Source organism: Babesia bigemina (assembly GCF_000981445.1).
Source record: "Babesia bigemina genome assembly Bbig001, chromosome : II".
NCBI lineage: Eukaryota > Apicomplexa > Aconoidasida > Piroplasmida > Babesiidae > Babesia > Babesia bigemina.
Window position 1 is genome coordinate 1,760,748 of NC_027217.1, and position 27,430 is coordinate 1,788,177.

General features: G+C 50.0%; 10 protein-coding genes across 10 annotated transcripts; 6 read left to right on the forward strand and 4 right to left on the reverse strand.

The window, feature by feature from the left end:
* Positions 1-70: 70 nt before the first annotated feature.
* On the reverse strand, positions 71-661 carry BBBOND_0207900 (hypothetical protein; the record flags this gene model as incomplete). The annotated part of the gene is made up of 3 exons (XM_012912368.1): positions 71-104; positions 193-374; positions 641-661. The coding sequence occupies 3 exons, from the start codon at positions 659-661 to the stop codon at positions 71-73; spliced, it is 237 nt and encodes a 78-aa protein (XP_012767822.1).
* Positions 662-1,593: 932 nt separating this feature from the next.
* BBBOND_0207910 (WD domain, G-beta repeat domain containing protein, putative) lies at positions 1,594-3,195 on the forward strand (the record flags this gene model as incomplete). Its single annotated transcript, XM_012912369.1, has 1 exon — positions 1,594-3,195. One exon carries the CDS (start codon positions 1,594-1,596, stop codon positions 3,193-3,195), a length of 1,602 nt encoding a protein of 533 aa, XP_012767823.1.
* A 3,432-nt stretch (positions 3,196-6,627) lies between these two features.
* Positions 6,628-6,840, reverse strand: BBBOND_0207920 (hypothetical protein; the record flags this gene model as incomplete). The annotated part of the gene is made up of 1 exon (XM_012912370.1): positions 6,628-6,840. One exon carries the CDS (start codon positions 6,838-6,840, stop codon positions 6,628-6,630), a length of 213 nt encoding a protein of 70 aa, XP_012767824.1.
* A 696-nt stretch (positions 6,841-7,536) lies between these two features.
* Positions 7,537-10,542, reverse strand: BBBOND_0207930 (Monocarboxylate transporter 1; the record flags this gene model as incomplete). Its single annotated transcript, XM_012912371.1, has 1 exon — positions 7,537-10,542. One exon carries the CDS (start codon positions 10,540-10,542, stop codon positions 7,537-7,539), a length of 3,006 nt encoding a protein of 1,001 aa, XP_012767825.1.
* Positions 10,543-11,569: 1,027 nt separating this feature from the next.
* Positions 11,570-14,251, forward strand: BBBOND_0207940 (glycine cleavage T-protein (aminomethyl transferase) domain containing protein, putative; the record flags this gene model as incomplete). Its single annotated transcript, XM_012912372.1, has 4 exons — positions 11,570-12,903; positions 13,309-13,421; positions 13,459-13,547; positions 13,583-14,251. 4 exons carry the CDS (start codon positions 11,570-11,572, stop codon positions 14,249-14,251), a joined length of 2,205 nt encoding a protein of 734 aa, XP_012767826.1.
* Positions 14,252-14,559: 308 nt separating this feature from the next.
* On the forward strand, positions 14,560-17,370 carry BBBOND_0207950 (DnaK family domain containing protein, putative; the record flags this gene model as incomplete). The annotated part of the gene is made up of 1 exon (XM_012912373.1): positions 14,560-17,370. One exon carries the CDS (start codon positions 14,560-14,562, stop codon positions 17,368-17,370), a length of 2,811 nt encoding a protein of 936 aa, XP_012767827.1.
* Positions 17,371-17,457: 87 nt separating this feature from the next.
* Positions 17,458-19,362, reverse strand: BBBOND_0207960 (FHA domain containing protein, putative; the record flags this gene model as incomplete). The annotated part of the gene is made up of 1 exon (XM_012912374.1): positions 17,458-19,362. The coding sequence occupies one exon, from the start codon at positions 19,360-19,362 to the stop codon at positions 17,458-17,460; it is 1,905 nt and encodes a 634-aa protein (XP_012767828.1).
* Positions 19,363-21,861: 2,499 nt separating this feature from the next.
* Positions 21,862-23,044, forward strand: BBBOND_0207970 (aspartate transcarbamoylase, putative; the record flags this gene model as incomplete). Its single annotated transcript, XM_012912375.1, has 2 exons — positions 21,862-22,680; positions 22,718-23,044. 2 exons carry the CDS (start codon positions 21,862-21,864, stop codon positions 23,042-23,044), a joined length of 1,146 nt encoding a protein of 381 aa, XP_012767829.1.
* A 375-nt stretch (positions 23,045-23,419) lies between these two features.
* On the forward strand, positions 23,420-26,031 carry BBBOND_0207980 (hypothetical protein, conserved; the record flags this gene model as incomplete). Its single annotated transcript, XM_012912376.1, has 4 exons — positions 23,420-25,459; positions 25,496-25,677; positions 25,719-25,896; positions 25,936-26,031. The coding sequence occupies 4 exons, from the start codon at positions 23,420-23,422 to the stop codon at positions 26,029-26,031; spliced, it is 2,496 nt and encodes an 831-aa protein (XP_012767830.1).
* Positions 26,032-26,067: 36 nt separating this feature from the next.
* Positions 26,068-27,145, forward strand: BBBOND_0207990 (hypothetical protein, conserved; the record flags this gene model as incomplete). The annotated part of the gene is made up of 4 exons (XM_012912377.1): positions 26,068-26,125; positions 26,164-26,435; positions 26,461-26,715; positions 26,744-27,145. The coding sequence occupies 4 exons, from the start codon at positions 26,068-26,070 to the stop codon at positions 27,143-27,145; spliced, it is 987 nt and encodes a 328-aa protein (XP_012767831.1).
* Positions 27,146-27,430: the final 285 nt, after the last annotated feature.

Here is a 27,430-nt window from a genome sequence, read left to right on the forward strand (position 1 = left end):
TACAAGCAACGATGACCGCGTAAAACCGTGACATCGAGCAACACACGGCTACAAACAAAATAGACACTCATCACATTTGCCAACGGCATTGCAACGTGTAGTCGCTGCAACGCCGAAAGGCCATGCTGAAGACAAAATCGCCAGTACACACACAATATGCGCGCAAAAGCTGCCAACTGCGATGAAACGTACCCGAACGTCAGGTGGAACGGCAGTCCTAGGTAATGCACGATGCTGGGCTTCAGGGTCAATCCACTCAGCACCACCTTCCCGCTGAGCAGATTGCTCACCAGCAGCGCCTCCTCGTCAATACCCTCCACATAGGGTTCGAACAGCCTATTTAGGAGGTAGATGATCTTGCTCTCGAACATTGTCTATAGAACGCTGCGGAAGGTGTGAGCCGGGGCAAGAAACACGGGATTAGCCGGAATCCCAGGAGACACGGATCGAACGTCGAATACACACCGCATAGAGCTGATCAAACACCCCCGTACACAGCGAAAAATGCGAGAAACGGAGGAAGATAGAGAGCCAAGGTGTACACATCACCAGACATATCGCACGCGAACAGCGACTCGACGGATGCCTACCTGTCGAACACACCAAACGTATTGACGAACGTATCCTATAAGACACGCACTACGGTGACGGCGGCCGTCATCGCGTCACAGCAGCTTCATTATTGCGCAATTTTCCATAGGCAACACACATGGTTCGAATCGACGCCCAAAGGCGCGAAAATGATACACATCTTATAACATTTATACCCTAAAGCTGTCGCAATTGTGTGAAATACACCAACCCGCTGTTTGGCCCGACGGTCATTAATGCGTCGCCGGACCCTAACACCGCTCAAGAATGGAACGCTTCTCCAACACAGCTGAATGTTGCGTTTGTACAGACACTACATAGCATCTGTTATACTGCGGGTGTGTATGTGATCCGGTAGATCTCAAGCAATTCGCCGACTGAACGCGCAGCCTGGGCGCGACGCGGCACAAGACATTGTGTTGCGCCCCTGTCTATTGAGAAAACCAACTCTCAGCCGTCGAATTTTTCGATAAATAAGTGCCTATTAATTCCGCAGCGTGTTGTATTGCGTATTGTAGGTGGCGAACAACGTGATTCCGCTGTTGTATCACGGCGCCGAGTCGGCACTGTAACAGCACGGAAGGCTCCGTCGAAGAACTATCGCATGTCACTATATAGCTAATTTAGCGCTGAGATCGGTATCTCAGGGCACAGGATCACCACAAAGGCTCTTAGTCGGCGTATTAATATATAGCGGCGTAGCGTCGGCGCAAGCCGGATGTGAATTGGAGCTTTGCTCGCATTTATTCAAAGAATCAAAAGAAAAACATATCGTGTTTGTATATTCCCGGACATCTTAATTCAAGCGGTTGGTGATCTGGTTTAACGACTCCGAGATCCGTTGTCTACGGTGTGGCGTCATAAAGGTGGCCTGGTCAGGGCAAGCTTATTGCCGCAGCAGGCACGATATTCTGGTCGGCAGCAACTATGATAGCGTAGTTAAGCGCTGGTGTTAAACCAAGAGCATGTATTTTGGCCCATTGGTACAAAGAATCTGTCAAAATGCTGAACACGGCCTACTGGGGGCTGCCGGAAGCGGCGACTGACGTAAACGCCCTCAAGGAGTTTGAATTGAAGCACAAAATATACAGCTTACAGGTCGGCATAACGACAAATGACCTGGAAGTCAAGGTGATCCTCAGGGCTCTCATAGAACCCATTACCGTTTTCGGGGAAGGAAAGTACGAGCGAAGGGAAAGGCTCAAAAAGGTGCTGCTTTACAAGTACGACAGGCTGTTCCATGATAAGGATGTAGCGAACGCAATCACCGCCTCAAGTGAGGCCAAGAACCTCTACGATGTTATGAAGGCTTTCAACATCGATCTATCGAATGTCTTCTCGAAGAAGGCGGTTTTCTCGGATTTAGCGCATCAGGACCAAACTCAGGATGCGGCTGACAAGGAACTGTTTTATACGGAAGGTGACGAACGGATAAAGCATTTCCGCAGCGAACTCGCCAACGAGACGTGGGCTAGGACACGAAAGCGCAAGGAGGTGATCCACGAATATCGGAACAGTACAGATCAGTTCGAACATAAGGACGATGTGGAGAGGTATGCGAGCTATTTAACGGATTCGCTTTCGCTCGCATACTCGCATATCGCTGCCGAAAGGCCGCTAACGGCTGCGAAATTCGCGCCAAACATGAAGTACATCGCAGTTGGCAGCTTTTGTAGCCACATCAACGTCTACCATTACAAGCCTGACGATAACTTCCCACTTGCAAGGAAGCTGGACAATGGCTCAAAGGAAATGATCCATTGCCTGGATTGGCAGTGCAACGTTAACGCCATATATGACAAAAAGTCCGCCATAGACGCTGTTCAAGACCATGAGTTGTTACTTGCTACAGGCGGCTCAGGCGGCAGTCTCTCCATATGGCGGCCATTTCCAGAGTCGGAAACCGAACAGAATCCAGACTTCTGCGTACACAAAACTAATTTACACGAGGAAAGGGTCAATCGCATTCGTTTCCACCCCTTCAAACAAGTTATACTAAGTTCCTCAACGGACGAGACCGTCAGACTATTCGACCTGCAGGGCATGGAAGAGTTGTACGTCCAGGAGGGGCACAGCCACAGCGTGCACGGGCTGGCACTCAACGGCGATGGCAATCTCGTTGCTTCGGGGGACATGCATGGTGTTCTAATTATTATGGACCTAAGGACTGGCAAACACATCTTCCAGCAACCTGTGCACAACGGCAAGATCACTGCAATTGACTTCCATCCCATCAACAACCACATATTCGCAACTGCTGCAGACGACAATGCTGTAAAACTGTTCGACTTGAGGAAGATGCGCCCAGGCAGTTCGCTCCTCGCACATACCAAGCTCGTCAGTGACATGGAGTTCGAACCAACATACGGACGATTCCTCGCCACAAGCTCGTTCGACACCCACCTTAAAGTATGGGACACCGAAGACTACAAATGCAGAAAAGTGCTCTCCAACAATGACGCAAAAGTCATGAGCGTGAATGTCGCTCCTGATTCTTCTGCCATCGTCACAGCGTGCTACGACCGCACGCTGCGTATATTCAAGCCGATCGACGCATCGGACAGCTCAATCACAACGGGGCTATCAAGCATCATACACCAGTAACGTAATATAAAACTAGCTTCAGTAACTGTGTGTGGGTTGACTGGCCTGTCTACTTTGGCATATTTGACTGTTTGCCACGCTTTATGTGCCAAGCATTCATCTGTTGTTGATGCCGCTACAATAGAAGTGTATTTTTCACGGATATAGGACTGCTTGGGTTTGTTGAGTAAAGTTCGGAGTTATCATTGAACTGCATTTACGTGGCCATTGAGCAACTGTGGGAGAACGGCAGTGCACTCTATTTCCAGAAAGATGGGATAGAAAAATGATATGGTATAATACATTACAGCCTTTCGTAAAACTTAACGTTAAACAACATTATTTGCTATGTTGCTAGCTAGATGAAGCAACTAAGGATGAGGTGGACGATTTTGAACTGCCACTAAATGCGTCCTCTATTCCGATTTTCAATTCCCTAGCTTTGTTTGGATATATGTAGAACAGTGTGGCGACGGTTATTAAGAATGCCAAAGTGCCAATTAATACGCATATGCGAACTATACAGCAATGACATCCACAGGCGAACAAATATTTACATCTCCCTGAACCCTTATGATCGCATCCCATCTCTTTACGTGCTTTGCTTTTATCTTTGCATATTAGACAACTTGTGCATTGGTCACAACACCAGGGACAACACTTGCAGCCTTCCTTGTTATGGCATTTGTTATTACATTTACACAAACAGCATTTACACGCTTGTCCAGTTTGACAACTGCTTTCCGTGCAGCATTGCGCATTGTATGTAGTACACTTTGAGTTTTTACATTGACATGTATTCTCGTTTCCTCCGCCCATTTTAAATATTCCCGCAATCAAATGAACGTTACCGGAGTGTAGCAGCAGTTGGTGTATGGAACATTTTTGTTGCTGCAGCAAGTGTATACGGCAATATAGTATCTGCTTCTGGTACTGTGCAGAGGCTCATAGGTTGCTCAGCCTATTGTTAGAGATGCACCAAAGATTAAGTATATGTGGATCCGCCGAAAGCACTATTGCATCAAATATGTATCACAGATAGTCGATTAACGGCATGATATAATGCCGTAATAACTTTCATTAAAGTGTAGTACCTCGGACTTCACGTTGCAACGTGCCACACCACACGTATGATGAAGAAGGCACCACGCAAGCAATTCAGAAAACGGACGGCAATACTATATTGAGTTATGCAACCATGTGAGCACAAATTCATGTAGTAATTGTGCAATCATGACATTACCACGTTGGACAACGTTGTGATATTCATTGCAGCATCTGGCGATAAAATGGCATGCTGGCCGTTGGCATTTATGCGCTGTTCCGCAGATTCGTTTTGCAACAACAGCATGGTTACCAACCAATATCACATGCTTTGCAATTCGCCTATCTATTATGCTTCTAATGGGCCATTTTTTGTGTTTTGATAAGTTGTGGTTTATTTCGCTTATGATCGCCAACTGGTTTCCGCTGTTGCAATAAGAACATATCCAATGAGGAATTCATCTCAAATACCGTGTATGTCGTGTACGAAACGATTCGTGTTAGGTTTATATCGCGTGTTGAACATTGGTGTGCACTTTTATCAGGTGACCTTCCTTGGTCATGCTACTGTCGATGTTGTACGTTTGCTGCCAGGCGACCATTAATGCATAATGCCTCAGACAATTAAAAAAAGCTGATCCATCTCATTCCTCATGTTTCAACTCATTAATTGTAGAGTGATGTTTTAATTACGGCTTAGACAGAACTGTAACGTATGTAATTTTTGAATTAAGATTCCCTAACAATATTACATTCAACATTTGCCACAACACAGTTAATAATGCAATTGATGTGAAGGGGTATGGCACGCATCATTTTTCAAATTCCCATGTATGAATGGGGGTCGCTCCTTTGGTGTGCTCCGCTTAACTGGGACAACCAATAAAATATTGTGAGGTAATTTTGCTAAGCGCTTTTCCCAAAGTTATTATTGGCTCATATATAATGAATAATTTACACCGTTACGTGAATTAGCTGAGCGACGCTGAAATTCGATGCCAATGTAGCCACCCATCTGCTGCCATAAATCTGATGGTAGAAAAGGCACGTGATTTGACAAACAATTAAGAAGACTACAGTCTTTGGTTCTAAATAACATCGGTATATGGTGGGAAGTGGGCAAAGAGTGAGGTGCACTTTCGATTCTGCGACGTTACCCTCTGAATGAGATCCATCATGTATGACAACGGTGTAACATCTACCTCTCAACATGAAGCCATCAACAAAAACAAACGCTATGAGTCGATATATCAATTAAAGCTATGATTAAATCAGAAGTAAGTAATAACTCTTCATCTTTCATATAATTTTAGTTGTGTTACTTCAGACTCATGCCAAGCGGAGGTGGACAAAACGACGGCCGCTAATAATTTCTACGCCGCAATCTTGGTGATAGCAACAACAGCATGAGTTTTGTCAACTTTTTATATAATATATAATGAAATTTATCTGCAATACGGGGTATTAAACTGGTGATGGGTCAGTGGCTGAAGTTTTGATATTAAGGTGAGTAAAGGTAATCAAGCTGCCAAGTAACATATACTCATCTAGGTTAGGGAGCTGATGAATGGGGAGACTATGGAAAAAAATCTGTATATCGAAAACAGTAAAGGAGCGTCTTAGCATTCTGGCAGAGGTACAGCTGACACGTATCAACGTTACTAATCATTTCACACAATATTTAGACTAATGCAAACCATTTTTGCTCACAAAAGTTGGAATTGTGGACTTATTTTGGCGATATGTAAAAGTGGCATGGCCATTTAGCGAACGCAGGTTTTACTACTCTTAGGTGCGGTGCCAGATGCGGTTAATTGCTAACATGGTCATACCACCGTAGAGGCAGTGGAAAGGTAGCTAAACCTGAGACTATTGAAAGTATGACCGATGCCGTGTATGATAAATAGGCAAGCATCTTGATAATTATAAAAATTTTGATCTCGGGAACTTGCCTTATCAATGCATGCATTGCCCACGCAGTTTCACGGTCAGTGTTGTGAAATCTTGGACCACTCGCACCTAAACACTATATGGATAGCAGACTGCATTTACCGATCTACGTTTTTCATGTCGTCTGTTTATTACATGTGTCTGACGTTTTGGGTAATTAGTTCATTGCTTTGCAGTACTTATTAAGGAAGCTGTAAAAAATGCCAGCTATATGGGTAACAGGCGCTTTCGCCATCATAATCTTCGTATCATTAATAAGCTATGCTATTTACCTCTATAAGACCAAGTCAACGGCTTACCTAATCCCCAAACAAGTCTACGAGTGGACCGGGTACACTTCGACATACACCGACCCTGGAAGCAAACATGTCTCGTAAAATTAAACCCAGTATAGCATACGTATAGCCATAGTACATCACAATGTCAATTAATTACCGTATATAATCGTTTCATGCCTCACTATCGGAATTCGGGAGACTGATTACTCCATAATATTCTTCGATTGTCCAGCCCAATATGCTGCCAGAGCCTCATCTCGTTGAAAGCCGCACCAATCCCCTGTAACTGCACATTATCTGATTTACTGTTTAACTTAACAACCGACTTCCTTGTATCCTCCCCATTGTTCATAACGAGTTCCAACCTGTTTATACACCTTGTCAAGAATCTCATTTTACCCTAATCAGCGTACCGCAACAGTTATTAAGGATTATACGATTAACCTATGTGGCATAATAGAATGTACTTCATCATCAGTATACAAAAATTACAACTAAGGTTGCAAAAGTTCAGAGAACAGCTGAGGAGGAGCTTGATGAAAAATCTTGTTGAATTGGCAAAACATTCCCAATTTAACTTTAAACGATTCATATTTAGACCTCCAAACCCTTATAGTCTATTACAGTTACAGAAATGCTTCCTCCGATCTTTGCAGGCTCTGACGGGGTTATGGCTTTTTTGAAGGGGGCGTTGGAGAGTGCGGAAAATAGAAATGTTAAGATGTGAAGGGTGAACATTTTGTTGCGCATTGTATTATATATGTCATGTATCACCCGTTGGGCCATGTGATATGCGCTATCACGTGACAATTATGGAACAGTGTAATCACTTATGTTGGCCCAGCTGCAATTACGGAATACAAACCATTTGACTGCGTAATATTATTTGCTTCGATACTGAATATCTTACATTGTGGTCGCGCAGATTACTTCTCATAAGCTCCCCAACGTGATTATGCAAATAAGGCGCATTACAGGCACAATGTAATGTACGGAATTGAAAGGTCGATAAACATATTAAATCAGAAAAGTTAGACATGTTGAACATGTGGAGTATAATTGCGTCTACCGTCGAATTCACTACAACGCTTTATGTGAAGTAACGGTAACACAGATAGGTGAGCACACCAAGGCCACCACAGTGACCAAGGTTCATGTACATCACCGTATTGTGAGCATGTTCGCTTTTACTTTCCCATTTTACCATCTTGAATTGCTCCAAACGTGATATGATATGATGCTGCACAATAGCGTTTAACCACATGCGGGCACAGTAGGAAACACAAAAAATGATATATGTGCTTTTGGGTATTTCTTCAACTGTAAGCCATTTGAGCTGATACGCATTCAGCACAAAGAGTGCAATGCATATTGACAGCAGTGCTCCCCATATGTACCCTAAATAAGTAGCTGCGTCCTTAACCGCTTTTTCGATCTCGTCGTCGAGGAACGCGAACAATAGTCTAACGGTAAAATAGGCTGAAACAGTCATCAACGTCATATGTACAAATAATCCGGGCGCCAAAAACGCCATAGATGCATCCGACAGGCTAATCAACACCGATATTGCTAAAAATAACAGATGGTGATCCGGCTTAAGAATTCCTTTCGTCGAATATTCCATTTTTAAAAGACCGTAATCGGGGTTTCGAATCTTTTCAAATTCTTGAGAGTATTGAGATCGGAACTTCAGGAGTCGATGGTTACACCCGCCATCATTATTTTTGACAAAATAATCTACGTGTGTTGCTGAGCCATCATCATGTTTACAGTTACCTGATTCTTCGGTGGGACACTTTTCGCTGTTTTCCGCATCATTTTTACATTTCACGTAGAAATACTGTTGCTCATGACTCAGGTGCAGATAGAGCACCAACGTTGCAAAAACGGAGATGGCACATTGCATTCCCATGACAATGATGTAGCCCCCGATGTTGCAATCACCGGTGTACAGTTCCCTGATGGTGTATATAATCAACAAAGTGTAGAAATAACCCATGCCCAAGTTGCTCCATCCCATCAAACTATGTGCAGGCTTACCGAAACGGGCCCCCATCAATGCATTCATGTAGAGCATAATGTTACCAGCCATGAACAAAACAAAGCCGTAAACTCCAACCAATGTACACATGATGGTAAAGCTAAATGCATCGCGTCTGTCGACCCAACCAAAAACAACCAAGGACAAAGGTGGAACTACGGTTAGCGCCACCGTAACAATTGGAGGCATTACGCTGAAGATTTGAGTGTACGGCAGGAGCAACGATGTCCCACCAGCACAACCGATCAAGATGGACATCAACAATAAAATACAGTTGTGGGTTTGCATCAACTCAGTACGCCTAGAAAATTCAAAAATGCAACCTAACAGAACAATCAAAGAGGTGTAGAACACAGCCGAACAGAGCTCCACTACCCTGTCCATCGACACATAAAACTGGTCTTTCTCCAATTTACGCACCACCCTATCCTCCAATTCACTTTCTTCAATCTTATCTTCCTGATTCATGTTATTAATTGCCACAGCTGTACAGAGTGACGCAAAATACGGGAAACTCAGAAAGGCGCCGAAGATATTATAAAGCAAAATTTTAGGCCCCAATGGATTGTAGTCCATTTCTTCCTTTTCAGCAATGGATTCCTTTTGATTTTCTTCTTTTTTATCTTCCTCCTCTTCCTCTTCGTCATTATCGTGACTCATACCGAGCTCAATGATATAGCAGATGACCAGAACACCACCCAAAATCAGAATCATCACGAACACTGTAATTCGAGGTCCTAACCAATCGAAGACATGGTTGAACGTGTATTGCAAAAGGAGACCAAAAATTGTGTTCACTATATTCGCCAGACCCATTAGTGTGGATTCGTGCTCTGGGAAGTACTCGTCGATGAAGGTAATCAGTTGTTGGATATCACCTGCCTGCGCAATGGCGAACAGTAACGCTGAAGTGTATGCGCATGGGAAATTGCGGAAATATACAGCTATTAACGCGGCGATATACATAAGCGTGGTGACCCCCATCATAGGCACCACACCAAAGAACTCGTTCATATACCCTAACACGAAACTCCCTGCGAATGAGAAATCAGAGCTCACTTCCAAAAACTCAGTCACCTCTTCATTATCAAAGAATAGTAGCGTAAAGGACCGACGATAGAAGAGACGTACGGAACAAAGAAGTACATAACAGGTGACCGACAACCAGTAACGAGCGCTCTTCACAGCCTTCATCATACCTTCATTAAACATTGCGGAAAGCTCATAGTTTTCGTCACTCTCTTCTTCTTCTTCATCCATAACAATAAAACGCTTGGGAATGAAGAATAGTGTAACGGCGATGCATACCAAAATTCCCCAGAAAACGTAGGTCAGAGAAGCTCCAGTGAAACCGATGTTGTAGCGGTTCGCGATCATTTGAAAAAACGTTGGTGTATACATACTCATGTTGTCGGCGGAGGTGATGACACTCACAGCCATGTTGTTACCGAACGTAAACATACGGGAATAGTGCCACGTCGGCGCCAGAGCGAAAGAAGCCGACACGCCCCAGAACATAAATGTTACATACAACATGATCGTTGACTGCGTAAACAGGTAAAACATCACGAAAGCGATGATACCAAAAACTTGACCTATGAGGAGTGCGCAGTACGCACCGAAACGATCTCCTATGTAACCTCCAATGGAACCCACAAAAGAATCAGTGTACATGATTGCGGAATACAGGTTAGAGATCTGACGACGCTGAGCATCACAAATAAAAGTGTTGGGTTTTGCTGCTTTGCGTTCCTCTTCCGTACACAATCCCGCCAAGGCGCCCTGCCTCATGAACAGGTCCTCGAAGATAGTCCAGTTGTAGTACAAACTTGATGTTAAACAAATCGAAAGACATCCCAGACACATTACAACATACTTGCTAAGACCATAAGGATAGGCTTGCTTTTTGATCTCCTCCTTGCGTTTCTTTCGTTTGCGGAAGAATATGTTTCCGATACATGAATAATCACACTTGCACTTGCTACAATTATCTTTCACACCGTCTTTCTTGACAGTACATTCCTCCGACGTGGAGGGCACAACCGCTTCCGCCATTTTGGAGAACCGTGTAGAAATAGGATATATCAAACAAAGCAACTACGCCTTAACAAAGCGATTGAAAACTATAAAACAAAATACCAAAGACCTAAATTATTCAATAACTAGGCCATATACCGATAATAGAAATATACATAGACAAGGAGTGACGAACTAACCACGTGGCACCAAAAGAATGCAAACTGCGTTGCAGACACTCAAATATTGCCAAGGGCGACCTCTAATTGCACCAACCTCCAGAAAGCGTGCCTTTAATACAATGTATACCCAAATCTTTGCGTTCAAGAGAGAAAACCGCTCCGGAGATCACCAAACCAAATTAGAGGCGGCCCCCGGCTATCGCTAAGGCTGCAAGACCTCCGTCATACCCGCAACACTGATTATGCAAAATTTGCCTACAAATGGTAAACGCATGGCGTATATATTCTCAACTTTAAATATATTGATGCGGACGCTGTCCTGCACCAGAGGAATAACACCATCGATGGATAGATCTACACGAATAGTTACTATTTTACCAAACAATCTATGCACATTTTTTTCCTATACTGCAGCCCTATTTTTACTAGGCAAATGAAGGTGTGTGCGCTTTTGCTGCTCGCGAGGAGATTGGAGCTCTATATCCATCGTGCCTGAAAGTCACAGCGGATCTCCGCCACACCCGTCGATTCATAATTCTCAATCATTTATTAAACGATGAAATTAGTGTTGCGAAAACTCCCGAACGTATACCTATGTGGTTGACGGCGCAGTCGTCCAATGCCAGACACCGGACACACCTAGTTGAATAATACTGTCTAGCGTACGCATGGGCGCCCTAGCACCGCGTTCCAAAGCTATTTCGTGTTTTACACGGTTTCTAGTAGCCCGTGGGTTCAACCATAATGCTAGGCAGTTACAAGGAACCCGTAGCAGCGCTGCCGAGGCTAACGTGCCTTCGGGCACATTTGAACATCGCAAAAATGAACGTACCACCCATCTGCACTTCAAAACAAACGTCCTTGATACACCAAGAGACAAGATTATGCGGCAGATTATCCGAAGACGCAGACAGGCCAACACTGCGAAACACGATGAAGACGGTAGCCTCTACGCATTGGCGGAAGCATATCTGGATGCTGAACACGAGATGCTCGCCGCGGCTCCATCTCAAGATGCCGTACTTAGGCATAAAATATCGCAAGTTCTGCAGCAAAGGTTCAATTATAACCCAATCCAACCATTTACAATGAACCATGGCCCTGATAGCAATATCGCAGTAGAACCTCAGGAAGGAAGTACATCACCGAAAAGTCGCAAACTGCATACAAATAAAGTTACAGATGAGGGAAATGGCGACTGTTCCGATTTGCCTGGAGACAACAACGAACATAATGCAACAACTTCAGGCAACGCATCAGAAGACGGAACTGAACATCGCGATACGGAGAAAATCACGCACCCTAATGATCCCAAACACACCATAACCGACTTGAAAAACATGGCTCTGCGCAACGGAACAATACTAAAAATAGACCTGTCTTCTGTTACAGCTGCAGATGCGAACCAAGGTATGGAGGATGTCTTCGATGCACTCGGCTCATTGAGGCTGAATCAAGAGATGTTGCGCCTCTGGACGGATCAAAAAGCGATGGATGTTGTGTACTTCAATGATTCTATTTTACCGATTCTGTCCACAAGCGCCGAAGAGGAATACTTCCACATCAGGAACAAGGCTGCACTGATCAACAAATCGTACGCCTTGCCAATCATGGTTACTGGAAAGGATGCATCCGACTTTATGGAGCACTTCGCAACGTGCTCTTTGAGGAGTATGAAAAGGGGAATGGTGCAATACACCGCTTTGGTCGACACAAAGGGGAGCGTGATGGATATGGCGTACGTAGCGGCCTATGAAAACTCCTATCTCCTGGTAACAAACGGTCTACAGAAACGCAATCTGTTTGATTACATGTCTGCGTATCAGATGTCTTGTAAGAGATCTGGAATGGACGTCGCCCTCAGACCGCTTCTCTCTTCCGTCCTCATCAGCTTTCAGGGGCCTAGTTCAGTAGACATTCTGCAGGCAATTGCAAAGAACGATAGTGAAAACGCAACACAACAAACGGACGAAGATGTCTTTGAGCAGCAAGGGCAGTCCAACTACGCAGAAACACAGGATGGCTGCACCATTAAGGTGCCATCAACATTGCCGCCATTCATGCGCTGTTTCGAGTGCGAATTAACGCTCCCGTGCACCGATAAAGCTGCACCAATGCCAAATAAAACGTATCCTATACACTGTTTGAGGGTGAGCGATGTAGGAGAAGATGGTTTCGAGATGCTCGTCAGCTCAGATGTGGCGGTACCTCTGCTGAGGTGAGTGGTGGTTGGGCCGGTACAGCTTTGACGCTCATTTTGCAGGAGTGCTCGATGTATTGTGTACTATTAAAGTGCTGTATTTTACACTATGCAGTGAGCTTCCACATGTTAGTATGAACACCTCTGGCGATATCCATGTCCCATACTTGCTTTTCTCAGTCGTAACAATTTCCAGGCTACTAAAAGGCCACCCGGAAGTCGTTTACGCAGGCTTCGAGGCCTACGAATCGGCGAGAATGGAAGCCGGTATCATACGTTCCGACGTGGACCTTCCGACCGAGTCGTCGCCGATACAGGCTGCAGTAACGTGGTCGGTCGACACGAACAAGCTACGATCGGGGTCGCTTTTCGGGAGGAAACACATGACGTCGCAGCTCATCAACGGCGTTGCCAAGGTGTAAGTGCCGTCATTCTTAATATCACGGGCATTACTGACAGGCGCGTGGGACTCATTGCGAACGAGCGAGTCGACACGAACTGCAACATACTAAACGGGGACACAAGGAAGCCAATCGGTGTGTTTGCGAGGCAGCGAATGCTCATAATCTGCAGGGTTTGTCACATCATGCTCGTGGAGCTACGGGCTTAAAATGTACTTGGCTCAGGCGTATGTGAACGCCGAGTACGCCAGGCACGATATGGTAAGCAGACGAACCACGGATTTAATGAGCGTCAGCCCGTGCTGCTCAGCTTACCGCTGAAGCCTGAAGCGCCGGTGACAAAACGGGAATTCCGGAAGTACTATCGCAACAAGACACGCAGGACCATCATCCGGGGAACAGTCGTGCGCCTCCCCTTTGTGCTGCACAACTACCCGATCAGCGCAAGCGAGAAGCACTACGTTGGAGGCAGGCACGTGCCGCTGCAAACGCTTAAAAAGCAGCCGGCATCAAAAGCGAACGGCGAAGCACGGCCAATGCCTGGTCACACGTCGGACCGTTCGCCGCCTTCCTACGACACTGCATTGGTAGCAGAGAACCGAGTTGGCACCACTGGATCGTCTGACAGTCCAGCCGCGCTAACGGAAACATCGCAACAACCTGCGCGGCTCAAGACACGCAAACAGCTCTGGAAGGAAGTGGTAAACAAGCAGCGCAGCAAAAACGCCAAAACGCTGGAGATGGCGCTTACGCAGGTGGAGAAAGCGACGGTGGGCGCCTGCGTAGACCAGCCGCTGGATGGAGAAACGTGCACAGAGCAGATGCCGCTGCCAACCCAGCGCATCAACATAACGCCCCGTGCTGCCGTCCCGCTCGAAAAGACCGTCGAGTATTACCGGGAGCTGCACAGCAAGCCAGTGCCTGCGCGACACCGCCGCTACCGTCCGCCAATGGCGGCGGGATGAAGCCACACCGCTAAATGTGTAGACACGCGCCCGGCCGCAGGCGGTGAAGACACACGGCCCGGAGCCACGGACATGTCCAACCCATCTGTAATTGCACACACTTGCAAATACACACCAGCTATCGCTTGTTGCGGGTACACATTCGCTGTCTGGCTCGGCGAAGCGCGAAGTGTAGGGTGCCGAGCAAGGCGTCCAGGCAACTGCATCAACCGCGGCGTTCACAGCAAGCTTTGAAGCTCTACACATCGCAACCTAAAACCGTGTCTTTGGCAAGTTTATGAGCTGAAAGACACCGACACATCGGCAGAATGGTAGCGCAAGCTATCCTCCGGCCAACAGGCCGTCTCACGCCGGTAGGCTTCGGAATGGCGCTCCTACTCCTCTTGTTTGCATTAATCTACCGTGCTGAGGCGCAGCACGCCACGATCGGCGTCGACTGGGGTGAGGAGTACGTTGAGGTGGCCATCGCTTTCCGCGGCCATAAACCGGATATTCTGCTCAACGACACTGGCAGCAGGAAATTCGTCAATGCAGTATACCTGGACGACAAGACGCGGTTCTTCGACCAGAAGGCTGCGGCGAACGTTGTCAAGAATCCGAGCAAAACCGTGCACAAGTCGGCGCACATCCTGGGTCTGCCGGTGAGCGTGGACGGGGCACAGGAGGTAACTCCCGTCCCCAAGGAACAGGTCCTCGGCATCTTCAACGACAAAGGATTCGTTTTCGACTGGGACTACGCCCCGTATGAGTTCGGCGCGGATGGTGCCGGACAGCTGTACCTCAAAATCACCAAAGAGGGCATGGTCAAGGTTGAAGAAGTGGCGGGACACTTTTTCGACTACATCAAAGGGATCGTCACTAACAAACTGGTGGCATCCAAGGTCATCGAAGCGGCAGAGACCGACATATCAATCATGGCGGTGGTGACCATTCCGTGCAACTACACGCAACACCAGCGGAAGGCCATCATTTTCGCCGCTGAGAGCGCCGGGATAACGGTGGCAGGCTTGGTGCACGGAATAACCGCCGCGTCTATCGTCCGAGCGTTCGAGCAGGAACCGGGGACGAAGAAGGTGCTGTTCTACGACCTGGGCAGCTCCGGCGCCAACGTCGGTGTCGTCGAAATCAATGTGCCAGAGAAAGACCGCAAGAAGTCGAAAGGCATATCTGACACCCAGATCACAATGTTGTCCTGTGTGACACTGCAGGGCGTGGGCGGCAGGCATCACGATGTGGCGCTGGCACAGCACCTGCGTGCCATTTTTGAAAAGAAAACCAAGATCGAGCTCATGCCACAACACCCGAACGCGCTGCAGAAGTTGTTGAAAGCCGCTAACAAGGCCAAAATTGCACTCACGATATCTGGCGCCACAAACGTAGCCATAGACGGACTCATCAGGAATGTAGACTTCACAAGTGAAACGGTTACGAGGCAGACATTCACCGAGCTCATCAGCGGCTCCATAGCCCAACTCGAGAACCCCGTCAAAAGGGCGTTGGAGTTGGCCGGCGATTTGAAACTGGAGGAGCTGGATGGCGTGGAGCTGGTTGGAGGCAGCTGGAGGGTGCCGGCGGTCCAGGAGAAGCTGACCGAGATCCTCAAGCCACACCCACTCGGCTTCCACCTCAACGCAGAGGAGGCAATGGCGATGGGAGCGGGTTACCTCGCCGCGGTACACAACCGTTTCTTCAAAATGAAAAGCGCGAACGTGGCGGAAAACAGCCTGCACCTATACGCCATCAGGATCTTCTCCATCGACTCCACGCACCCGGACGCCATGGAGAAGAGCTCCCCGCTCTTCAAACCAGACAGCAAACTGCAGGGCTCTAAAAGTGTCGTTTTCAAGACCAATCTCGACTTCCAGCTGGACCTGACGGAGAACGGCGACCTCATTACCACCTATCGCATCACTGGCATTACTGAGGTAATGAGCAAGGAGGAAAACAAGGGCAAGGTCGCCCAAATCACGATGGTGTTTGGCGCCAATGCCACAGGAGTCATTGAGCTCTCAAGGAAAAGCGCAGTCATTGTCGAGGTTGCCGCCGATGACGCAAGCAACGCCAGCCAGCCAGCTGCAGAGGGAACCGCCGAAGAAGCCGGCGAGCGCGCTGCCAATGCCGAACAGGCAAAAGAAGCCCAGGAATCCAAAGAACATGATAAAGCGGATTCTGCAAAGGAGGAACAGGCTGCGGAACCGGAGAGCAAGGAATCAAGCGACGCTGAGCAGACTACGGAATCCGGTAGCGAAGATCAGGGTAACCGGGAAAACAAAAAATCCGACGACAAAGCAGAAGCAGGCAAGGAAGCTGACGGCAAAGCGGAGGACAAGAAGCCTGCAGCGCCCGCGGCGTTCGAGCTCCATACTGAGGTAATCAACAGACACAGCTCCTTCGCCCCGGAGAAGGTCGAGGAAGCGATTGCGGGAATCAAGGCCCGCAACCAACGCGATATGGACATTGCGAGGCTGTCGGAAAGGAAGAACTCGCTGGAGTCGCTCATTTACAAGTACAAGAGCGCGGCGAGGAAGACGGAGTTCCAGGAGGCGTGCGATGAGGCGACCCTGGCCACCATCAACGCGCTGCTGAAGGAATACGAGGATTGGTTTGACGAGGATTCGTACGATGCCACCCTGGAGCAGTTCGAGGAGCGCATTTCCAAACTCGAGGAGGTATCCACGCCCGTGTACCAGAGGTGGTCGGACAACGAGGCCCGCCCCACGCTCATCGCATCCACCAACAAGTCCATAGCGAAGCTGATGCAGAAGTTCGACGAGCTGCTGGAGAAAAAACCGTACATCGCCGAGGAGAGCGAGATGGTCGACAGGTTCAAGAGCGTGCAGACGTGGTGGGAGGAGGTCCAAAAGCAACAGGAGGCCCTGAAACCCAGCGAGGAGCCCGCGTTCACCGCAGCGTCGATCAAGGTGCGCATGGAGATCGCGAAGCAGGTGCTGGCGTCGCTCCAGAAGGTGCCGAAGCCCAAGCCGGCCGCGGAGGAGAAAACGCCAGAGGAGGCCAAGGAGGCGGAGCCGACGGCGGAAGAGGGCGCGCAATCACCCGAGGAGGAGCAGCCCGCGGACGAAAAGGAAGAACCAGAACAGACGCCAACCGACGAGCTGTAGGCCCCCGCACCTAGCCGGAACGCACACTTAAAACACTATATAGATGTATTTCATTAGACAGCAAGTTGCGCTTCACGCGGCGACGCCTCATTTTGGCTGATGCATCTGGGCGCCGGACCCGGGCCCAAGTGGCATCCACTGCGCCACGTTGTGCACGTTCTCCGTGACCTGGGAGGAGTTCGAGTGGTTGCCGTCCAATGCGCTGGTGCTGGTGTCGCTCCCAGAGGCCTCACGCGCACCGTCCAGGTTCATGAAGGCGTTGTCCGGCAGGAAGCACGCGTTGGCGCTGGGTTCCTCCATCTGGGTCACCGGGAAACCCACGCCCTGGTTCTGCGACGGGAAGCACGGCGCTTCCGTCTGTTGGATGATGCGATTTTGTGGGTTCGTCCGATTGTGGTAGCGCAAGTTGCGCAGAATGTGGTTCCTCGAGGGGGTGTTCAGGATGAGCCGTAGGTAGGCGATGCCGTCGTTGGTCGACCCGGGACACGGCTCCTCGACGTGCGAGCCGTACATCATGTGCGAATTGGTGTCCTCCCCGTACATGGAGTCCCACTGCTGCCTTCCGAACAAGGAATCGAGGTCAAACGAGCTCTGCAGAGTGGATGCCTCCTCCGACGGCATCTCCTGGTTCGTCTCGGGAAGGAAGACGGGGCTGCTGCGACGACCTGACGATAAGGTGTGTACCGACTCGCCGCCCTCTCTGCTCATGGGGCTGCTGCCTCCGAAGTGCATCATAAACTCCTGGCTGTACACGTCGCCCGTGGTGCCCATGGACTCGTCCGTGTTCTGCGGCGTGGACCCGACGGGAGTTGTTTCCATCATCGAGACCACAGGGGTGGCGGACTCGCTCATGACGACTGGTAGGCTCATCATGTTGCAGAAGTTGAAGCTGCCCAGCACAGGCGGGATGTCGACGCAGCCGGCCGCGAACTTGATGGTGGGGTCCACCGTCAACTCGATCAGGCTGCGGCCAACCTGGACGGCCACGGTCTCCGACGCCGTGATCGGCGTAGGGCGACGCAGAGCCACCAAGGTCCCGAACTTGGAGTCGTGGTCCTCGAGGTAAAAGGTGTCATTCTCGTACAGGATGGTCGCATGGTTGCGCGATATCGAGACGTCCGCGATGCGCACCGAGGCGTCGTGGCCGCGGCCGAGGCGAACGAAGTCGGAATCTTGAACGCTGATGAAATGCATGCCCTTGTTGGCGTGCGGCGTCACGTTTTCGAGAAGTATGAAGGGGCACGACATGTTCGGCATCATCACCAGAGGAATGAGCTCGCCCTTGACACGAACAAATGGGGGAAGACGAGCCTTGCACAATTCACAAGTGGACTCACACAACAGCGCGGCTTTTAGCGGTTGATCACTCTCCTTGCTGTCCTTCATGGCACGGAGGTGTATCCATCGGCGCATGCACTCCGCGTGGACGTACTTGATGGAACCCTTGCACTCACACGGGCATAGCAACTTGTCGTCGTCCGTGCTCTCCGACAGACAGATACGGCACTGCATCATGCTGCCATCGGGCACAGGCAGCTCCAGCTCCGGCACGGGGAAGTCCAGCAGGGTGGACACGTCGAACCCTGCCAACGCATTCTTGGGCACGATCTTCTTGACGCGCAGACGATAGCGACCCAGCTTGATGACGTCGTGCTCTTGCAATGCATACCTCTTGTTCGGCAACGCGCGCACTACCAGCCACAGGCGCTGTGGGATGAGCGATTGCCCCGGCACTCGTTCCGCAGGGGCCAATGTGTACTCACCGGGGCGACGGCAGAAGACGCTGAGCAGATGGTCGCGCTCTCGCTCGCCGTTGGTCGCATCTGTCTGGGACAGCGCAGTCACTGGCGAGACCGTGGACTCAGTACGCAGAAGTCGGAAGCTGTTGGATGCAGCGAAGTGGCGCTCCGCTAGCTGCTTCGGGTCCTGTGTCTCGTAGTCGAACAGATCATGGCTGTCGCGCGTCCACGTTCGCGTGCAGACGCGCAGCATGGGTACAACCAATTCGGCTCCGGATACGTACATCCTGTCGGCAATTCTGAAACGACGTCTTTAGCTATATCATGCCATCCACTGCGTGCAACCAAGAGCTTCCTGAAAAGCTGTCAGCAAAATGAAACCAAAAACGCAAGTCACAACGACTAAATGTAGCATAAAAAGTGTTGCGGGACGTGTTGATGCCGTTTGAAGCGTCTCAGGTCGACGCGAATAAAACAACGCCAGGCAGTAACGGCAAAGATACACGACACAGAAACAGCTGCATTCACAATTGAATATAAATTTGGGGCACGAACGACTAAAAATTGGCACAGGCGTGGAAAGAGCGAGACCGAAAAAGCACCGCGTCAAAAATTCAGCAACGCAACGGAGACCCAATCGCGCTCGTGCTCTAAAAGAGCAGAAAATTCCTCGCAACTGCGAAACCACGTACCACAGCGTCCAGTGAGCATGAAAAGCGCAACGTGATTCACGGAGCGACAACCAGCGGATCACGAAGCTAGCGAGCACGTAGAACCGAGGTAACGAGCGACAAACCGGCGCATCCACACGTATCGAACGACATCGCGCGCAAGAACCGCCACAAAAAAATCAGCAACAGATTGTCCATCAACGGCAACGAAATATGCGTTGCTGTAATAGGCCATGCAGCGGTTGTACGATGCCCTCAGCTCGCGACGCGTCGAATACGCTGGATTCAATACATGTTGACATGCTGGGTTACCGAGAGCACGCTCACCATAATCACGCAACCAACACATTAATAAACGCCACAATTGCCGTTAGATGCCATAGCGAGACGTCATCCGCCGCCGACTTGCCCTAACAGCTACGGCAGGCGGCCCCGCACACTTACAACCACAGCTCACGCCAGTCCACCTACCTCCACTGAGAGTCCTGCGATTCCTAGCAACGTAAAACAATCACCAGTTTGGTGAAGGCTTGTAAATGCCCAGCTCTGTCGAGTCGATGATACACATCCAGCTACACCTCGCACGCACTGCAGCACAAGCGTGGAACGACGTCGATGCTGCACTGGGCAGCGACGGCAAAATCAAGCGTTGTACACACTTTTGTTTGCACTCATATAGTTTTATATAACCTGTTTATTTATATGACCAGTACAAACTGATATCGCGTACAGCAGCGTAGCCGATCCAGGCATATGTCAGCAACTGACGGCACCAACCTCCGAGTGCCTCTTAAATTACCGGTTATACAAACGCATACGTCGCTAATACAAAGCATTATATTTAAACATCATTAATTCAGGAGATTTTGCGCATGCACGTCAACTGAGGGGACGAGAAAGTAGCTACTGGAAATTGCGGGTCAACTTTACCCATGAATGTGATCGCGCAAGTGTGCTTTTCCCGTCAAAATAAGTATGTTCTAAGGGCTGATTGCGTGTTATGACGCGTCTCGTTACAACCAGCGCAACTGCTGGCAAAGCATTTCCGGGCTCACGAATGCCAGACCAAATTTATGATACTAACTACGCTTCAGTTAGCAAAACGATTATACGGTGATACTGGAAGGTCGATTATTTGGCGTTTAAGCGTCCCTCACGCCCATATATCGGTATCCTGTCGCACGCGCCTCCAAATTTCTGTTTTTGGAACTATTTATAGCGAACGAAATTGCGGAATATTCGTAGCTGCATTAGTGATAATCACCAGCAGTGAAATGTATGCGGAGTTAACTTTTCTGTGGTATCAATGGCTGAACTTTTCGGCAGTTGGTATGATCCGGCGGTCGAAAAATCTCTGCAGCCTTTCTCTGTACCCGATGATTCAGATGAAAGCGTAGATTCGTTACTGTGTTCACGGAAAAAATTTACGGCTTTGTAAGCGTAGCGATGTGTCACGGTACACTACTATAGCTAGCGCCCCTGGAGCGCAGGTCATACGTGTGTGATGATCGTGCGAGCGTCAGTTACATTGAAAGCATTTCGCGAAATGCGATATTGGCTGTGTGAGTCTCCAGGACTGTCAAAAAGCTCCTTCATCACGCCCCATCTTCGGCGTTGTTGACGCGGCAATGCGTCGACGATTCACAGCGTCATGAAACGGCCGCTGCTTTCATAGCCCCGTTCACGTATACGCTATCTCGTGAGGTGATATATTTCTGAGCGGCGTGGAGGCAGTTATCTTGGAACACTTGTAACACACGAGGGCGCTGTATCTGTTTCGGTCGCTTCTGTTTTCCACGAATAAGCGGCATCATATCGCAGACAGTCTATTTATAAGGCTGTATAGCGCAACGTTGTAATATAGTTGGCTGAGAACAACCGTATTAGACTAGGTAAATCCTTGAGTGTTCGGCATTTGGAAGCACGGCAAAGCAGCTTAATAATCGACACAAAAGTCAAAACGTACATCGCAATGGTAGTCTGTGGAAAAATTTGAGTAAACTGGTGGACTCTTACATATTTGAATAGTGACCAAGTCGTTGGTATAATTTCGGATACAGCAGCTGCGGAATACAATCAAGATGTCGCGAACGAACGCAGGCATCGCCGGAGTAACGGGCGTTGGGGTGTTTGGTGCTGCCGTGCTATACGCGTCCACGCAGTATCCCTCCTTCAGGAGGCAGCTCGTCCGGTTGGGGATATGCGACGCTGATCCCCTCGCCGACACTCTGGAACCGCTTCTGAGGTGGGTCGCAATGGGAATGCGACGCATAGACATCGTCTCTGTGGATGACCTGTCGAATCGGCAGCTCACGTGCATCATGGAGCTCGCTGGGTATTTCAAGGAAAAGGTATCGCAAAAGCAGAGCTGCGAGCTGCTGCAGAACAAGATCATGGTCACGCTTTTCCATGAAGCCAGCACACGTACGAGGTGTTCATTCGAGGCGGCGATGCTCAGACTCGGCGGGAAGGTCGTTTCAGTCACTGATCCTACCACCTCGTCGGCTGCCAAGGGCGAAACCATCGAGGATTCAGTAAGGGTGCTGTCCTCCTACGCCGATGTTTTGGTCCTGCGCCACCCCGAAAAAGGCTGCATGGAGAGAGTGCGTAGCCATGTCAAGGTCCCGCTGATCAACGCAGGCGACGGCAGCGGTGAGCACCCCAGCCAAGCACTGCTCGACCTCTACACCATATCGACATTCTTCCCGATTCTCCAACGAAACAAGTCCCATACGCCTTTCACGATATGCTTCGTGGGTGACTTGAAGAACGGCAGGGCCGCGCATTCGTTGGCGAAGCTGCTGAGTCGGTTCAACGTCGTCATGCGTTACGTGGCGCCACCGCAGCTGCAGATGCCGACGCAGATACAGAGGGAGGTGGAAAACAACTTTGCCAAATATGTAAGTTTCGACCAAATGGCCCGCACAAAAGTCGCAGGAAATCCCGGACCTGCCATTCCCCAGACAAACGAGCTTCAGCGACATAGAGGACGGGTGCGAAGGCACAGACGTCATCTACGTCACGCGGCTGCAAAAGGAACGAATGAACAGCGAAGACGCTATGAAACTGAGGGGGTCATACAGCGTACAAAAGTCGCTAATCGCAAAGCTGCCACCGCACGTCAAGATAATGCATCCGCTTCCCAGGGTTGACGAACTCCCGCGCGATATCGACGCCGACGGAAGGGCGGTCTATTTCGAGCAGGCCGAAAACGGGCTCTACGTCAGGATGGCCATGCTGTACCTCATCCTGAACGCCTCCTAATGAAGGGAGCGATGTCCAGAGACATACGCCAGGGTGGCGAGAGGGGCATGTGTAACGCACATGATTACTAACAGACACACAAACTGATCGTATAATTCACCGGTGCTGAATTTATAAAGTCCTGAGCGGCATCTACCTGAACGGCGGGCTGTAATTGAGGCCGGCGGACTCGACATGGCTTCGTGGAAGGCAGGGCCGCGAGACTACATCGGCGCTAAATGACGAGTACGCAAGATGACCATATGAAAGGTTCATGAAAGTGGTTCCAGCATTAAATTAAGTGTACGGGACGCTTGATTGACCTTGCTGCCAGGACACACCTCGTCGATGATGTAGCAGACAGTTCGTCACATCACCGCCGAATCAGGGTCGAAGATGGCGAACCCGGCGCTGGCATTAGCACTGGTGGGCCGTGTAGGCCTGGCGAACATAAACGACCCCGTTGTGTTGGACTCCATCAAGGCGGAGCTCGCGGTGATCGAGGGGCAGCTCCAGGATGCCGGCGAAGTCGGCGCAGCAGCCAACAACGAGCACGTTCCAAACGTCGACCTGCACGTGAAAGGCGATGTCGGGGCGCCTGTGGCGTCCGCTGCACGCGAATCTGCAAGGAAAATACATATTACCGTGCCGGAAGTCGAGCTGCTCATGCACTTGATGCAAGAACAAAGTGATGGCGATAAGACCGCAACTATAACGAGCAGCAGGCAGTCCAAAGGCATACAACTGATAATGATCGCGCGCAATTTGCTGCAGCAGGCGAGGGACCAAACGGCCTGGTGCTCGTTGCTCAGCGACAACGAGGAGAGCGAGCAAACGAACGTCAAGTGGGAGGGAATGCCCAGACTGATTGCGCTGCTAGTTCTGACGGTCGCACTGGAAAGTAGCGCCGGAGGAAAGACTTACGTGGCGGTATCCACCCTTTCTAACCACATCCAGCAGGCGTTTCGGTACAGCTTCCAGTCACCGGAAAGCGACCTTTGCCTGATTGACCACCCAGAATGGGCAATTAACTACATCAGGGACGTGGTGAAGAGATACTGCGCGATTTTCAAGCTGATCAAGCAGGAGATTCACAGCAACACCGACGAACTTTTTGAGGCGCTCCTGCCGGAGGCAGCCACGCTTGCCCACATGGAACAACGGCCTGATCTGCGGGAACAATTCCGGAAGCTGTGTACCGAGTTTTCGCAGCACAATTTCGTGCAGAAATGGGCCAAGGCTTTGGCCAAGGAGGCCAGATGGTTCACCTTTACTAGGCTCCCATTGCTGGTCTACGAATACAGGATAGCCCTGTCCGACACCCTGCTGACCATGCAGCAGGTCACCATTATCACGCGCACAGCGGACCCCAAAACCAGGCTAAACGTTTCCCAGGCGTTGTTCAACGACGACGCTAGGGCGAACATCATCTACAGCCTGCTCAGGGCAATGACAGACCTTGCAACGACACTGAGGGACCTCGACAACACTGCTCCCTACGAGGTGTTCGCCGATTTCGACAAGAACACGACGGTGCCGTGTTTAGCGCTCAAATGCGACGCGAACCAGCATGAAGCTCAGCTGGAATTGAACTATGAACACGACCGCGCATACGGGGCCCTGGATGCCCTCATAAGTCTTGAGAAGACGGCGGCCATTAACGTCGTCAAGAAGCTGCTAGAGGGCGAGAACATCCTGGAGGCGGTCAAGTGCAACGCAGTCACGCAAAATAACTGGTACCTGCAGGATGGCGGGTTCCTCACGCAACCCGTGAAGACGTTCATCGCGCTGCTAAAAATCTTCGACGAGAGGTGCAAGTGTCTGGAGACGGCGAAGAGCCGCGGCGAGTTCACGACCAAGGTCATTGCGCCGATAATTAACTCCTACGTGGAGTACATCAAAGGAAAATGGAACGCCGAGGACGACGTTTTCAGGTCGTGCAGCTTAACTGCGTTCCTCATAGACGCCACGGCACTGCTCTACGAGTTCCTCCTCAGGTACCCGTACAGCCAGTACATGCCGCAGGTGGTCACAACAGTGGAAAGGGTCACGACCAAGATGATCGCCATCATTGGGGACTACGTCAACGACATCATCGAGGAGCCCTTCAGCCGCGTCCACGACAAACGGCTGGACATCATGTACTACCTACGGGATAAGATGACCCAGCTGGCAGTGCACTGCAGCCTCAAATCGTACAAGCAAATGCTGAGGCACGTGGTCGACAATGTCGAGAGGAGGCTTATGGCCGTGCTGCTGCCGCAACGTGCGAGCCAGATCATACTCAACACACCAGCTCACGTCGAAATGGCAGCGCGTAACTGGTGGGTCAACGCCAACGCCCACGTTAATATATGCCGCAGCGAGATCGTCTACAACGAACTCAAAAACCTTACCGACGCGGAGTATTGCCCGGAGGACATGCAGACCATAGAGGTGGGTCTACATCCATGTGAGGCACAATTCCCTCAGGACGTAAAAGCGATCCTCGCGACAAACGTGAACGAGCTTGTCGATGCCGTCGAGTCGATAAAGGGGGACGCAGCGTTTCACCCCGTGTTGAAGGATGTTAATACCAAGATATACCTGCAACGCAGAGGCGTGAGGAGCACGGAGGCAGGAACACGTTATCTCCACACCGCGGAGACGCGAATGTGAGTGCTTCACGCAAACGTATGACTACATACCGATGCAGAATTGAAAGCTGTGGCAACGAGGCCGAAAGCACGAAGACGCTCCTCGACGACATACTGAGCCTCGAGGAGAGCGACGACAGAGAGTCGCCGCGGCTGAGCCAACCAGACAAGGCGCCGCTTAATCAGAACGAGTCTGGCGAACAAGAGGTGGCTGAGAAGGTCAAGAAGAGGTTCAAGGTGCGTCGATGTCGCGCGTCGTAACACATCATGTCGCAGGTGCAAAAGCTGGATGTCAAGCAGGTATATACGCTCTCCCTGCACGTTCTAAGCGCGCAAATCGAGCAGCAACAATTTATAGAACTCGTAAACTAATAGACGACAGTCTCAGCTTGCAAATAGTCGCTGCACATGACCCGGGCAGTCCCGCACATTGTCGGCAATTTTCACTCACTGGTCTATATACGCGGTAAGACCGTCGCTACGCCGCGACACAATCGACTGCAGTGCCCGTAGATGACGAAACACTGGTATACGCCAGGAAGGCGGCCAACTTGCTCAGGAGACTTAACTGCAGGGCCAAATTAGACGACTGCATACCCGCCAGGACTCAAGAAAACTCGGACAGTGACGACACGGATGAGGAGGGTGCGAACCAAGGCAACGCCCATACGAAAAAGCTACCAGAACATCTCCACCTATCACTCTGCAAGCCCGTATACCTAAAGCGGCAATTCATCAAGCCGTTCACCGACCGGCTCGAGGAGGCCTTGAGGAACGTGCGTCCGTACGTTACGCATACAGCACCACGATATTAATGAACGCAGATTCTACCTGCTGCTCGACACGAATATCGCAATATGCGCAAACGAAGAGCATAACAGCTACTTCGCGGTTCTGCCGGTGGAGGCGCAATGCCGCAAAAGATCGGTACTTGGCACCTTAATGCGCTCATCCAACATGCAGGTCGTACCTCTGATCGACGCAGTGGACAGCGTTGTGGAACTGTTCGGCTATGACCGGTATTATGAGCAGAGGCAGCCCCATGTCTCGCTGGCGGTGACTGGAGTAAGATGCAGTGTTGCAGAATATATGCCAGCAGAATCTTAAGCACGTGATGCAACGTTTATATGCGGGGCATGAAGACGGTGACGGAGACCTGTATTCATCTCATCACTGGAGGCAGGCGGAGCGCTTTTTAAACGACGCCCAGGCAGCGGATGATGCGCAGGCGCGGGATGGCGGTGCAACGGAAAACGATGCTACGGGTACCAATGGGCATAGCATCGACAACCGTGATGTAGTCGCTTCACACGACTGCGAAGGCACAAAAGAAGTGCGCTATACCTTTTACCATGGTGATCTCCTAACGCATGTTGGCGACGACGGCCCTGCGAATCCTGAACCGTTGTGCGTATATGTCGAAGATATTCATGTGCAAGTTGGATCGCAAACTACAGTTATAAAACTGTCGAAATCAATAATATAGCATGAAACCGAATGACGCCAATCCTGTCGTGAAGCTGGCTTTCTCGACCTGAGTTCGCTTGGGATTACAAGTATAATAGGTGACCGCTGTTGCAGCTTAATTCTATCATTACCCGTGAACACAACAATCACTTGGTAGGGAGACAGTGATCGGCGGCCGAACGACCGCTGCTACAGATAACCGCCGTATCACAGTCATTGAGGGTTGCAAAAATCATATGCATGCAATATTACCAAACGCGCACCGCGCCACGAACGCCCGCCGACAGGCAGTCGTCCCACCGGC